Source organism: Camelus dromedarius, chromosome 5 (genome assembly GCF_036321535.1).
Source record: "Camelus dromedarius isolate mCamDro1 chromosome 5, mCamDro1.pat, whole genome shotgun sequence".
NCBI classification, from domain to species: domain Eukaryota; kingdom Metazoa; phylum Chordata; class Mammalia; order Artiodactyla; family Camelidae; genus Camelus; species Camelus dromedarius.
The window spans coordinates 37,206,814-37,222,911 of record NC_087440.1 but is presented as its reverse complement, the minus strand read 5'-3'; the positions used below and the strand labels follow the sequence as shown (position 1 = coordinate 37,222,911).

The 16,098-nt window shown below is 33.9% G+C and overlaps 1 protein-coding gene across 1 annotated transcript in view; it reads right to left on the bottom strand.

The window, feature by feature from the left end:
* Window positions 1–16,098, bottom strand: part of SCFD1 (sec1 family domain containing 1) — an 88,051-nt gene that overhangs the window by 24,167 nt on the left and 47,786 nt on the right. The window contains exons 15-19 of the mRNA XM_010986175.3: window positions 12,335–12,431; window positions 7,598–7,668; window positions 4,881–4,960; window positions 2,442–2,504; window positions 643–718 (exon numbers count right to left, since the gene is read on the bottom strand). Coding sequence (XP_010984477.1) covers window positions 643–718; window positions 2,442–2,504; window positions 4,881–4,960; window positions 7,598–7,668; window positions 12,335–12,431 — 387 coding nt within the window. The remainder of the gene's footprint in view (window positions 1–642; window positions 719–2,441; window positions 2,505–4,880; window positions 4,961–7,597; window positions 7,669–12,334; window positions 12,432–16,098) is intronic.

Below are 16,098 nucleotides of genomic sequence, written 5' to 3'. Positions count from 1 at the left end.
GAGTCTCACATACTAATGTGTATTTAAACTTTCTGTAACAAAAAGTAAAAAACAAGTCCTTTTTGAAAAGAAACCAAATCAAAATTAATGATGACTCTGAAGCAGAAATACCTACAAATTAGAATAACAGAAAACAGCAGAAATACAATAACATTAAAAAAGAAGTCCTATGTTTAAAACTAAGACTGTTATTCCAAAATGAAGTGTGAAATCAAGCTCGTAAATTCTACTTAAAATATTTAATTTACCCAGGCCTTTAGACTACTAAGACATTAGCTTGTTAATATTCTCTTAATATATGTTAAAACTTAAATGATATGCATCTATGTAGCAGTTCATTACTCTAGGGTTAAGGTCACTTTTCTCAATTGTTATACGTTCATAAACCTCATAGTAAAGGAAATCGGAATATAAAGTCCAATGAGCAAATTAAAAAAAACCATAAAATTACAGAGTTCTGAACTACACATGTCAAAATACCCTCATATTCTTAAACCAGTACAGACCCTTTGATTTTACTTTAATTCTTAATATTTACAACTTGAATACATCTAGAAGTTGCTCTAGCTGAGCAATCAACCAACCTGTTAACATTTATGTTCAAAGGACAAAAACAGTGTGTTTCCTAACAAGTGTACTTACTTGCTGTTTCAAAACCAGGTTCTTCACTCCTTCCATCACAAACTGTGATCCTGTATTCATGACTCGTGACAAGAGACTAGGGGCAAAAGAAGAGGATCACACTGTGTACAAATTCTCTCTCCAACTTATTATAGATCAAATACTTGTCTGACTACACCAGGCGTGCTGGTGCTCTCTGTGCCTACCACCTTTGTTTTCACTAAGCAGAAGTAACCTGAAAATTTCTGCTTCCATGGATATCACCACAATTTTATTTAACAATAAAATAGTGATGAGACATTCTGACTAGTCATTAGTCATAAAATGTAAAAATAGAGAGCTGCCCTCAAAATAAATATTTTAATTGCTAAGCCTTAGCTATAGTTTTAAGGGAAATTATTTTTTGAAGAGAATTCCTTGCTTTCCTGATTAATGCTAAAACAATAAAGACAGTAATTCAGATGACTTGCTTTAGGAGTTCAAAACACACTAACATATTGAAAATATATGTGCCTGTAAGTATTACGAGTAGGTCGACAGTCACTACGTTCTCTGTATCACAGCAGCTAGATCCAACCCTGCGCTGTGTGCTCTCTCCTCCCATACACAGTCTATCACGTACAAATGAGAAGCACAGCACACCTACTGAATTTTACCTCAACTCTGGAGAATGTTTATGGTCTGAATTTTTAACAAAAATAACACACACAAATGACTTGCCATATTGGGCTTACATTTGTGGCTCAAACAGTCTCTCACATGGGATCAAAGGATGCTTTGTGGTCTCGCATGTTGATATCAGAAGGCTAGGGAAAGCCTTCAAATCATCCAAGATTGTCTTATAACACATTTTATTAAAATCCTGAACTACAAAATCCATAAGAAATCTAATAGATCTTTAAGATTCAGTAAGATTTTAAGATATAAAACTGAAAAGTCCATTTTATTAAATCACTGAGAAAACTTTCCAAATATATTTTCATTTTTCCTACCTTGTCCTACTCCCCTCTGAAAAGAAGAGATGGACAGGATGAAAATCATTTCCTTAACAGAAAGAAGAGAAAGTAATCTCTGTTGCAGTGGACAGTTCTGAGGCGATCCCCCAGCACCAGGTAACTCCAGGCAGCGAGAGCGCAAACCTGCACAGCACTGTCTGAAGGCGAGCCCAGTGGGATTCATTTTGCCTTGTGCTTACAAGGTCCTGCCTTGGGTCCAGTGCTTTCGTTTTTGGAAACTGTTTCATTACAATCAGCAGCAGGGTAGGGCCAGGATAAACCTATTTTCCTCTGGGCTTCATGCTTTTGGTCTAAATTCTAAAAAAATAAGCTAGGAATTTGACACTAGAATGGTGGGAAAAGAGCAGGTAGAATCACTTTGTTCCGCGACTTTGAAGATCACACACACTCTAGAGGGTTCTCTGGAGTCAGAAGTCATACCCAGCCCCGAGGACCTCCTCTCTACCTATCATTCAGCAGCATGCTTAGTTCCATCCTGAAGCTAGGTCTTGTGTGTCTAGCTTCAAGTCTGTATTATCACCATTGATACAGAGTTTTAAATTTCATGTATATTCTGAGAATGAAAAACATAATGTTTTAAGAACAAGGAAGCACATGAAGCCATACCATGTAAAATACACTAACTGACATTTTTAAATGAGAAATTTAACTATCTCAGGAAGTCAAAGGCATGCTGGCTTGTTCTGTAATACAACGAACACATTCTGCATTCAAAGTGTCACACATTGTGTTTTGAAGGTGTGAAAGCCCAGTTATGGTCTGGAGTACCAGACTTATTCAATCAGAATTATTAAAAATACTCACCCCATTGGTTTAGTGGTAGTGCTGCCATAGCTGGTAGGAGCTGAAGCCATCTTGGCAAAAGCTCTATGAAATAAAAAAGTTATATTTAAAAGCTGACTATTTGAGCCAACATTTGTTATCACGGCATTAAAATATCTATTTGACTAACCATAACTTTTACTATGCAGACAGTTTATGAAAAGAAATACCTTTTCAATTAATATAATTCATTGATATAATCCATATTATGTAATTTGTAACCATGTAAAATAATGTCCAAAGTACAGAGCAATTAGTACTGAAAACACTGAGATTCTTTAAAAAACACAAATGCATTAGTTCCCCAAAGTTTACAATTTTTCTTTTTCCTTTTTTAAAATATCTAATCATTAACATGAAATAGACACTTTCTGTTTTAAAAGAACAATCATGTACTCATTAAGTTTAGTCTCTTCACTGTTTTCCACATTCCTTACTCCCTCATTCCCAGACGCATGCCTCTGCTCATGCTGGCCTCTGGGGGTATAAACTCACTGTCTTCTCCAATAAAAACTGTGCATTTCCTTTTAAGATTCAGCTCAAAATCACTTTCTTCATTAATGCTATCCTAATTCTATTGCTCAATAATTTTTCCTTTTAGTTATATACACACTTTTATACTGAATTGCTTATAGTTATTTACTTTCATATCTTTCTAAACATCCAAAAGGTCTTCAATTAAACCATAGAGATCTTGAAGCCTGAGCAAAAATATGGCACTTAGCTACATTTTAAAAAATATTTTCCTTCTGGGAATACATTCACTGTAAAGAACCCAGAAAACAGAATGCTCCCAGAAGAACTCTACCACTTACAGGTAACCACTGATAGGATTCTGGGGTATATTCTTCTAATCCTTGGATATGTGTATATACAACATGTATAATTTTAAAACAAAATGAGTAACATATTATACACACTGTAATATAACATTTTAATAGTATGCCATCAACATTTTTATGTGAATATTCTTTTATAATGATTCCTAGTTATTTCAAATGCTTTTGTCAATGGAAAAAGAAACTACCTAAATACAAGAAAATCCTACAAGCATAGAAAAAGAATGGGAATCACTAAGACGTGGAAGATGAAATGCTAAAAATATCCTATTTCATTCTGGACAAAATTTGCTGATAATACCATAGAGAAATCTCAAACACAAAAATCAGTTTTGTTCAGAAAGGAAGACGTCAATTGTTTTCAGCAGTAGACTGAAATTTCTGCCTTTAACAAGAATTTACTTTTCATCAGAAAAAAATGTTTAAATAACGTATATCTAAATAATAAAGAAGGGTTAAATAAAGAATATTTATATGGCTGAATATTACACAAACACTAAATACTACCATTGAGGCTACTGTTGATCCTTGAGCAACATGGGTTTGAACTGTGTGGGTTCATTTAAACTCATACTTTAACCAATAAATATGTACTACAGTACTACACGATCTGCAGTTGGTTGAATCCGCAGATACAGAATCAGGAATACAGAAGATCGGACAACTGTAATGTAATATTCAGATTTTTTGACTGGGTGGAGGGTTGGATGTTTAAAGGTCAGCTGTATTTAAGACAATCAAAAACTGGCATGATGAAAGTTTGCTTATTTGTTGATTTACTGTTCCCTCAACACAAATGTAAATTCAATGAGTTTAGGGGCCTTCCATGGCATGTTCACTACTGTATTCTTAATATCTACAAGAGTCCCTCATCACTAAGACAAAGAAAATACTTACCAAACAAATCACTGAAGTAAACTATATTTTCATTTTACAACCTAACATGGCCATTTCCCAATGGTCACTAAATAAGTCTTCCACAACATGATTTTTAACTACTCAGTTGCATTCTTTTATGGAAATGACATAATTTCGATCTTATTGCTGGACATTCAGGTTGATTCTCAAAATTTTATTACAATTGCTTCTAAGATTTTACAACTTCAGTTACTTCTTTGGGATTAATTTTTAACAGAAGTGCTAGGTCAAAGCTAATCTTTAAAAAAACCTTTTATACCATCCAGCAAAATTTTGGTAGAGTATGAATGCATCAGTTAATTTCCTGGATCCTTGACACAATATTGTCTAAATCTTTGCATTATATGAATCTGCATTTCTCTGATTACTAGTAAAATTTTAAAAAATTTTAAATGTTTTTGAAACATTTGACCCAAAACATTTCAATCTTTGGCTTTCTCATCACATCAGTGAAAACATATGAAAAAACATGTCTACGAAAGAAAGGCATCATTATTTTATATAAAGTTGTAGATAAGGTTGGGGAGATAAGGAAATACTTATACCACTGAATAAAAAAATACTAACTGTTCAATTTTCTTAGTAACATTCCCATTTTCTTGGGAAACTGACTTCCACTATATTCTCTTAAATGATAAGACCTGAAAAATAAAATAAAACTTACTTCCACTGTTTGATATATTGTAAGGGATTAAGGTTGCATCCTGCATCAGTTAAAGCTTTTTTGTATTGCTCCAAATCAGCCTGAAATAAGAAAAGAATGATATGACAGAAAATTTTACTTTCATGAAAGAGAAGACCATTTTGTTTGTTGTCATTTGATTAATTAAGAAGTTAGACCAAAGGCATGAGCACCTAAACAGAGTGGCGTGATTATCTTCAGTGAGTACCCAAATGAACACCTAAGATAAAAATCACATATATGAAAATTCCCTTCGATAGGCTCCCAAATCACCTATAAGTTACAGTACTTTGCCATCCCTCAGTAAGGCCAACAGAGGCAGTTTTTCCTCCACTGTTGGCAGAGATTGCCTGTCCTTGGGACAAGCATTAAATGAAAGATTTGGCTTGACCAAGAATATTTCAAAACTGGAAATACAAGGAGAATGACATCAGTTTAGGGGAAGTACACATTCAGGTTATCCCATTTCATATTCACTGTAGAGGTCCAAATTTATTAACTGAATAGCAGGTGTCCTATAATTTTTAGATCATTTTCTTGTTCTTTTTGTTTGTTTGTTTTCTTGTTCTTACTCTTTTTTATTTCTTGATGAGTAAAGTCTAGTTGAATTCATGTATGTTACAGGAGCCTATCATCATAGTGGCTCCATTATAAAAATTTTATAAGAAAGAAACTTTTAAGCTCACCATAATCAGAGATGTTCACTACTTTGCATTTTGGGGGCTATTAATCTGACATCAGTAGTCATAATTTGCTTCAAGCCTCTTAATGATCACTTAAACTTATGAAAAGACATCATTTTTACCAAGAAAAAATAATAAAAGAAAAGAAAAGAAAAGAAAAGAAAAGAAAGTGATTAAGTTAAGGGAAACTCAATTAAGTTTTAAAATCATATATTCCTAAGGAAATATAAATAGGCTTTAAGGATCCCTTAAGATGAAGGTACACCCTCATTAATGAAAGAGATAGTTCTAGAAAGAAGACTCTAGAAACAGCCTCTTCTCATCAGCAGTTTCACTTTTCATGGTTTACCTGTGGTTAACCAAGATCTGAAAATACTAAATGGAAATTCCTAGAAATAAACAATGCATAAGCCTTAAGTTGCATGCCATTTTGAGTAGCATGATGAAATCTTGCCCCTTCCCACTCAGTCCTGCCCCAATCACTGACATCATCTGCTCCTGATGTCTAACCATCGACATCATCATGGCTTAATGATACAGAATCACCTGAAGCAGGTGATCCTTCTTCAAGTCAGAAGATCAACAGTAGCCTAATGCTACATCACAATGCTATGTCACTCGCTTCACTTCATCACAGAGGAATATTATCAGCTCACATCCTCAATCGTCAGAAGAAGGATGAGAGAGCCCACATTCACATAACTTTTATTATAGCATATTGTTATAATTATTCTATTTTATTATTTGTTATTGTTGTTAATCTCTTACTGTGCCTAATCTAGAAATTAAACTTTATCATAGGTATGTATTTATGTACAGAAAACAAACAGGATATATAGGGTCTAGTACTATCCATGGTTTCAGGCATCCGTGGGGGTTTGGGACATATCCCCTTGGATAAGGGGTGACTGCTATACTTTCTTACCGAGTTAAAAGTGAAGAGATGTATTCCCAGGATAAAGCAAAACTGACCTAAGGCAAATACTGGATTTAGTTTGCTGTTTTAACACGCCAAACAAAAAGAAGACTTACAACTTACTGGACATGAGAAAAATAATTGCTACCAGCAAAGGAAAGGTGTTTGCTAACAGCTATATCATTCTAGATGTCATCCCTGAGGTCCTTATGCTTGTTGCTCATCCAGTAAAATTATACTAAGTTAACATTAGAAAGAGTTAAAAGGTCTCTAACCCACCAACAAGACTGATACCAAAATCACTGCTTTCCTTCAAAGTAAGTCAATTACCTATATACACTTAATTTTTTTCCCCCAAAGCAACTGATGGCTCAATACAAAAAAAGAAAACAACCAATATCTACTCTTCCAGTGAGAAAGAAATCTTATAGAAAGGAAAATTTGTCATTTTCCAATAATTCTTAGAAATTTATTCTGATATAAAAGTAGCTATTTTATCATAATACAAAGTATCTCAATTTTATTTTTATATGAATCATGACATTTGTGAATTTGAAGTTTAATTTTATCAAATTAAAATATTTATTTAACTTTTAGAACTTTAGGTATTTTCCTCCAAGTGACTTCTCTATATTCTATAGTGGACATTAGTCTTAAAATTTAACCACAAAATATTACCAAATTTCTATTTCAGGTTAAAGATAAATTCCTTGGAAGGAAAATATGTATTAATGGCTACAGCTTAAAGAAATGGAACTTCTAAGGTTATCAGATGATGAGAAATGATAAAAACCAACCTCTCAAAAAGCAAAGTAAACTTGGTTTACTTAGTTTAGAATAGTTATTTTCCAGAAGAATTTTGGCCACTGAATTCAGTTCATATTCCAAACACTTAAAAGTCATTTCATGAGGAGATAGTTCTCTTGGTGAGAAAAAATAATGTTATAAAAGTTAGCAGTAAATAGAACCAGCCTTAACAAATTGTTTTTCTTTTAAACAAAGGAATGAAGTAGTTATTTGGCCACAGTGAGTTTTACTTCTATTTTCAAAACAAATGAGTACTCCCTCTTCCTCCCAATAACTGAATTCAGAGGACATACCTCAGAAGGTGCTTGCTGTGCACTTATATAATAGATAAGAAACAGCCTCATTTTATCTTCCGGAGTTCCTGCTACAAAGGGGAAAATAAATTAAATTAAAAAAAAGACTTTCATAATTCTGGCTGTTATCTATTATAGTCAACACTGAACAGAAGGCATATATAAATGTGACAAGACAAAATAAGGTTCTTGATTCAACTGATTTAAGGTAATAGGCACTAAATTACAACAGGGAAAAAGAGCACATGCTATGGGACGACAGGGATGAGCTATGGAAGTATCTCCACTCTATCTTCCAAACCGTCTGTAATGTTGAGACTCACCTTTCAGATATAAACACACAAAGAAAAGAAAGGTACAGGTAGGATAATCATACAATTCTAAAATAGCATACTTCTGAGGTAAAAAGGGGATGCTAGTAATAATTACGTTAAAGACAACTGGTATAAAAATGGGACTATCCTGAGAAACCAGCTGTGTGGTCCCCGTAGGTACTGGGTTATGAAACCTTGCTGGCTAAAACCATCTAGCTGAGCCTGAGGTCATATTTCTCATATGGGAGCCACTGAATATACATTTTTCTTCTTTCTGAAGGGTCTATGAAGATTTGGAAAAAACCATGGGTTTACAGTAAAACAAACACTGTTATATTATGCAGACTGTATTTGTTTGAATTTAAGACAATATATAAGATTTCAGAGAGATTTCTTGCTTTCAATGGGTGCTTTGAGCTACTACTCCTATTACTCAAAGCCCAAGACTGTCTGGAGAAACTTATTCTCCCCTCAGTTACTAGGTACACGCTGGTGCAAAGTGATAAAGCACTGGTCAGGAGTAACTCAGTTTCACTATTCAACAAATATCAATATGTACTCTCATTTTAAAGTGCGTCCTAACATGTAAGAACTCAGAATTGTTATACTTTATCATAGAATAAAAACAAGGATAATTTTTAAAAAACATAATGAGTGATGAATCACTGATTTTTTATCTTCAAATTTTCCTTATCTGTTAAATATGACAGACTGGTAGTAAAGATCAGTGACAGGTTCTGCAAAGACCTCATGTTTACAAATAAATATTTTATTTTAGACACTCTGAAATAGGTTATGGGATTCAGGGTCTTGTTACATCCTAGGAGAAAGCTGATTATTTTTGTTTTACTAGGTAATTCACCTGGCTAGGTTCAGGCCAAAGTTCCTACCAGCCTCTGTGAGTTGTGGTTCCATCATGGATTCTATCTTCAAAACGTTTGCAGTGCTACTGGGATCTGTCCCATTGCTCAGTGGCCAATATGGGAAGTGGGAGGTCATCTGGGCCTTCACCTCTCAGTCTTTGGAATGCTGTTAGGATCAGATTCATGCATATACAACTCAGAGGTAAGCCCAGGAATTCATAAACAACTTTATGGAGTTGCTTTCCTAAGCTCCTTCCTTCTGCAATCTCCTGGTACTTTCTGGTTTCCTTGGCCTTCTCTTTTTGGTGCTCCAGCCAGAAAGCTTTGATTTTCGTTACCCCGCTCCGTTGTGCATTTCCTGCAACTATGACCAAGCAGCTAGAGGACAAAGAAAAAGAGGAACGGGGCTTGCTGTTGGCTCTTGGGACAATGGTTTCTAAGATATAAGGGAAAGGGTTCCCCCTCCCTTATTGTTTTAGGGGCCTGTGGGTCTTGCTGTTGTTTTTAATATCCTCAGTATCCAGCATAGCCTTTACTAAGACTAGGAGATTACTCTGCTTAAAGAAGGAACAGTTCCCACTCTCCTTCAAGGAGAAACGTATTTTATAATTGCTACAGTGTTAATAAGTGCCCTAAAACCTCTGCTAAGGTTTTTAAGAGTTATATGATGCTAAGAAGTGAAGGCATTAGATGTTTATAATGACATCAATCACAGGGGAACCTAACGGAAATTGTCAAAATGTATCCATTACAACTGTGAGTACTCTAGAGCCTGCAGCTACAGCCTGGATCCTCTTGTCACACATAACTGTCTACTGCAACTGCTATTTTAAAGTCAGAAGTTACTCACTGAATAATCTCAGAGAAAAGTTGCAAGAATAATTCAGTGAGTTTTTCTCCCCGGATAATTTGAAGGTTGTTGATCTGCTGTCCCATTATTTCCAAACGTCAAATAGTCTCCAATAAAATAATTTCAATATAATAACTATCAAAATCAGAAAATTAGCGTTGATACATTACTACCATCTAATGCTCAGATGCCATTTCAAGTTTCACCTATTATCTCTACAATATCCTCTATGGGAAAAGGATCAATTTCAGAATTGTGTTGCAAAGAGCCGTCGTCCCTTACATCCAGTTGTCTTCTTCTGTATGAAATAGTTCCTCAAGTCTTTCCTTGACTTCACGGCCTTGATAAAGATTACAGGGTTTTTGTTTTTTTTTTTTTGAATACTCCATAATTTAAGTTTTGTCTGATTTTCCTCATAATTAAATTCAGGTTGTACATCGTCGGCAGGAACATAACGAAAAGTGATACTGTATTTCTTTGTATTGCATCCTATTGGGTGGTATATTTCAGTATGTCCACTGTGACTGTCTAATAAGGGATCTATGAGGCTTCTTCACTGTCAAGTTAGTTTTTCTTCCTCTATAATGAATAAGTATTTTGTACGGAGGTATTTTGAAACTGTGTAAGTAACCTGTAAAATTTCTTCATTCATTTATTTTATCCACATGGACTCATGGCTTTCTATTTCATTCAGGATGTTATCATCTGTTATTGTCATTATTTATTTTGATACAGTCCTGATCTGGCCACTGGGGGCCTCTTCAAGCTGACTTCTGGGTCCTTTGACATGTTTCATCATGTTTTTAGTACTTTCCTTACTTTCTGACACAACAAAATGTTCCAGGCTTATTTTGTACTTTCTCTCCCTGGAATCAACTACTTCTCCAATGAGTCCTAGTAGAAAGTGGAATTTATAAGTTAAGATCTTTATCTTGGGGTATGCATGTTGCCCTTAGCTCTGCTCAGTTGGCAGAGCTAGGGAATACATATAGATGTGTATACATACACACACGTGTATCTATATTTGTTTCTCTATTTGACAAATACTTAACAAAAATACCAAGTCCACATCAGTACCTCCAATTCCAATCCAATAATACAGGGGTCATTCTAGTTTTCTCCTTTTTCATATTTGTAACTTCCTTCTCTGATCATAGGCTACCTGGCTCTCTTTATATTATCTGATTTATTTACTTATTTAACCAGTCTCATGTATGTAACCAATATCCTATCTCTACTATGTCCCCTTGCCTGCATGGATGTCATGTCATTCCACTTGGTCTCTGATCCCCCACAATGGACCCACCCACATGCCTGGCTATAATTTTCACCCAACCTGAGTCGATGCTTGATTTGTCCTGTGCAGGGTCACCCTTCTTAATCTGATAAGGCTCTTATACTTTGGGCTGAACTGCTCCCACACGTGGACACTCTGCTCACTCCACCTGGACTCTGATACCTCATGCTAGATTACCAACCCTCCCTCTAACCCAACATATGGATGTCCTTCTCATCCTGCTCAGGTTCTGACTCTTGTTCTGGGCTCAAGTGGTATGACAGTGCCATTCTGCATGAACGCCTACCTTGCTCTTCTCTACTTTACATCTTTAAAAATAAACGGTTTGAGAACGTAAAGGGAAGGAAATGGAAAAGTTCTGATTGCTTTTTTAATCAACATACTTATTTGCTTCAACTTTATTCAAAACTCATTATAAATAACAAGGAATAGCTCTGAAGTGATAGACTCAAATGTATTTTGCATTTTTCTCATTGTGAAGTGCATACGCCTTCAAAATGCTATGTTCTCCCCACAAATCTAGCTTTTAAAAAATGTGAGCAATACTATTGCTTCTCAGATGTTTTTATGAATACAATTCTTTAACTACAAACAATTTGGATTTTCTCTATTACTTTCCAAATTGGAATAAAACCTAAAAGTCATACCAAAAGTATAACTCAAAACCCACCATCATTCAACTGAAGATCTTGTACATAAAATATAAGTTGAATAGCTTATATGTTTTTTATTCATTTTGGAAAAGAGCTGAGATTTGAATTGAAAACTGTTCTGAAATTATCAACAACTCTCTAGGGTTTAGAGAATTTTAGAGCCTAAAACTCTATGTAAATCTTATAATCATAATTGAAAGCAATGATTAGATTATATTTCCAAAGTACAAATAGTTACATCTTGTCTTAAGAAAATCTAACATACATATATTTAGATAACTATAAATATAAAGGGATAACTACAGAGTTTCTTTAAAAGTGAATTCCCTAAATATTTAAAACAATTCAGCTTTAGTACATCTTTTTAGGAAACTATACAGAGGGTTAAACCAAAGTTATTAGAAAGTGTATCAATTAGAGATGCTTGCTTTGAATGTTACACCTTCAAATCTTGCTGGAACCAGCAGAAACTGAGCTTCAATTGTATCACTTTAAATAAATGAATATAAAAAGCACTTAAATACCACCCCCTAAAAAAAGCCCTTGGACCCCAAAGTACAATAAAATAAAATGCAAATAATTTTTCTACATTAGGAACTGCTATGTTACAAACTTCTCAACAGGAATAGCTCATTTAACTATCTCATTAATAGCAAAGATTGTGAGAAAAATAGTAATTCTATTCAGATTTTACTCAAATTGGAAATCCTGGATTCGTCAGATGTAAAACTTACATTAACCTCAAATTTATGGTACGTACCATCAGGGTCTGATATAATATCTAGAAGAGATTTATCCAGAGTAGTTTTGCTCATTATTTTTTCTTCATATTCAAAATATACATCCAATTTTCTTGCCTGTTTCAAAGTAAGTATCTGATTAGAATACATCAAGTAATAAAAACACACTAAAGGTCACTCAGCTTACAAGTTTCTATTTTCTATGATCAATTTTAAAAACAAATGTTCATTTCCTAATAGAATTAAAAGTTTCTTACTTTTGATCATACACTTAATATAAAAACAACAGATTGAGTATTTTACCATATTTGACTTATAAATTCAGAATGAACTCTTCATGTCCTATATATTAGCAAAGATAAAAATCATACAAATCTCAATTATTGTATTATTTAGCAAACAGCATACAAATCACACTGTATTTCATGCAAATTAATGTCAGGTAGTCATGTTATGTTTACTTTTTTAGTGGGTAAATCCACATATTTTCATCCTAACTGGACAGAAAGTTACCCTAATTCAATTATTTTCAATGGTTTTAAAATAAATTATTTTCCTCATTAATTTACCTATTAAATATTTTGAAACTTATATAATGGAAAAGTTGTCAAACTTTGCTTTTCTGTATGGCAGTTTTTCTAATTTAAAATTATCCAAGTGAAATTAATGGGTTAGGACATGCCAAGGTAAATAAAAATTACTATCAAGTATCTATTAAATAATGTTTCAGGATAAGATAAAAGAGAGAAAAGAACATGCTTTATTATTGAAGGTATTAACAACCTAAGCCAAAGTAGAAACAATTCATGAAATAAATAAGAATACTTAGAGATACCAACAAAGAACCAAAATATAAATACAGACTATAGATAAATATATTAAGCTAAGATGATACATTGAAATACATAGTTAACCAATGTGGAGAAGGAAGTGATGAGTTCTGAGTTGTTTTAAAAGTGATTTGGGGACATGGACAGACAAAGTTCATTTCAGTTAAACGGATCAGACCAAGGCATAATCAGAGTGGAGATACCAGAATGGTAGACTAAGGAGTGATTTCACATATGAGGCAACAGGCAACCAATCAGAGTCCCTCAATCCCACTCCCCTGCAGTGGCACACAAGGCCAGAGCTTTAAACAGATGAAACATAGGGTTTAAAAATCAAAACAACATAAAAAGGTATACAGATTGAGACCTGTCCTCACCCCTGTGCTTTCCCACCCCATTTCCACCTGCTTCTTTGGATATTCAGTACTTTATTTCTTCTATGGTTTTTCAGTTTCTTTATGCAAATGTAAGCAAATAGTATCTATATCCTAATATCCCTCTGTTTTCTGACACAAAGGTAATAATACACTATTTCTTCTGTGCACTCAACAATATATTCTATACCAGTACACGGAGAATTTCCTTAACAGTGGGTTCTAGATAAGAGTTAATCAACTCTAAAAAAGTTTTCCTTTTTATAAACTCTTTGGCCTTTCATATTCTTCAGATTCACTGATATAAGAACTATTTTAACTACCCTAGAAAGCTACTTTGAATAACAAAATAGGTAAGAAGTGAAGTCCTAGGAATGGAAAAACAAAAAAGGAACAAAAGAAATAGAAAGGAGATCCTAGGAAAGAGACCATGGCCATAACTGTGGGAATGGAAAGGAAGGGACTTAATAATTAACATGAGAATGTATATGGAAGCAAAATAGTGAAAAGAGTCTAAGATAACTCCTGGGGAACTAGGATGGCACTAGGGACTATGTTAACATAAATATTCATTTACTCTGTAAGCTAGGAATGGAAGGGGGAAGGTGATAAAATAAGGTGTCGCGCTGACTCCCAGGCCCTCACAATCTGTTCCAGCCTACTTTTCTGTTTCACCATTATTCACTAGATTTAGTTCCCTCCAGTCAGGTCAATTTATTTACTGGCTTTTCATTAAACATAGCATATGCCTTTAATCCTCAAGGCTTAGGCTCCCTTAGCTTTTTGAGAAGGTATGTCTCCTTCATCACCTGCCAAAACGAATTCTATTCATTTTTCAAGGTACAGCATCTCTGCAGCTTCTCTGAACTTTTCAATCTCTGTTCTTTCCCCTTCCTGCCCCTCTCTCAATCTTCTTCACTGGGAGAATTTATTACTCCCTTAAGTATGTACTGATAGGAGTTAATATATACACTTCTCCATGATAACAATGATCACACAACATTTCTCTTTGGTTTACATGTACCCTTCTAAAACTAACTCCTTGGAGTGTGTCTAATTAATCGTTTAACCCTAGGAGTCTAACATAGCACCTGGCTCATAACAGGTACTTCACAAAATACCTGTTAAATTTCTAAGCTAAAAGCAGGACATATACAGATGAAGTAGTCATCTTTAAAGATTGTGAATGTAGATAAGTGAACTTCTAGAAGCAAAAAAGGTAAAGAATTAAGTCTTCAGTGATTTAACATATAAAATTAAGTATGCTAAATACCATAATGGGATCTAATGCCTGTACCTACATAAATCAATGAAAAAACATGGTTCACTGATGAACGTAGGTACAGATATTAGATTCATTTTGCTCTTCTTGATGTATTAACTTACCCACAGTTTAACTTCTAATGAACAATGGGAATAGAATTCAAAAGCAAGTTAATCTGATTGCTAACGGAGTTTCTTTTGGAGGTGACGAAAATGTTCTAAAATTGCATTGTGACTGTGGTTGCATAACTCTCTGAATATATTAAAAGCCACTGAATTGTATACTTTAAATAGGTGAATAGTATGGTATGTGAATTGTATCTCAATAAAGGAGTTAAATAGAAGTAACGTAGCATTTCAAAATACTGACTGGGAGGCAGCTCCATGTAGGAGGGAAAGGAGTGAAGTAGAGATTTTCTAACCAGCATAGGAGAACTAGTATCTGTTCAGTGTCTATTATGTGCAAGGCACTTTACTTACAACTATGGCTTTCATATGTTTTTAAACAGAACCTCAGGACCCTCTTTCTCAAACCAAATCTTCTGCAGACCCCTAAACATAAAATAGATACAAGTGACCCATTAAATGTCTCTGTAGAGCTCTAAGGTACCAGAGAACAGTGTTTAACAAATACCAAGTTAGATTATCTCATTTAATTCTCCAGATAACACTCTGAGGTAGGAATTATTAGTCACATTTTAAAGATAAAGAAACAGACACAAAGAAACATAAATTTATTCAAGGTTACCAGAGTAGAAGTAGTAGAGAGTTGAGATTCAAATCCAGGTCAGACTCCAATGTACACCACAGATAAAGAGTAGGGAAAATTACATTTTCCTCAAGAACAATTTATTGCTTCCTTTGTATATGCTTTATGAAAGAAAGTATATTTGTCAATTAGCACATATTTGGTTTTTTTGGTATACACATAATTTATGTATATGTGGTAAATGGTTATTTTACTCAGAGATATAATATCTACAGGTTTTTCTTAATTTATTGAAATAAGGGAAAATACTAAGAGAAACAATTTCCATCCCAAAGACTGATTATTCTTAAAAAAAAAAAAAAAGACTGATTATTCTTGTATAATATGGGTTCAAGGGAGAATACAAATTGGATAACAAGAGTTACATGGAAAACAGACAAATTAAAAATATAAAACAAAATAACAAGGTCAAGATAATAAACAGATTTTTGGTAGCTTCAATAAATATCAAGAATAAATGACTAAGGGAATATTATAGAAACACAAAGGACTATGTATGGAATAAAAATTATATCTAGTGAATATAAACTGAGAGCCATGAATTTCTT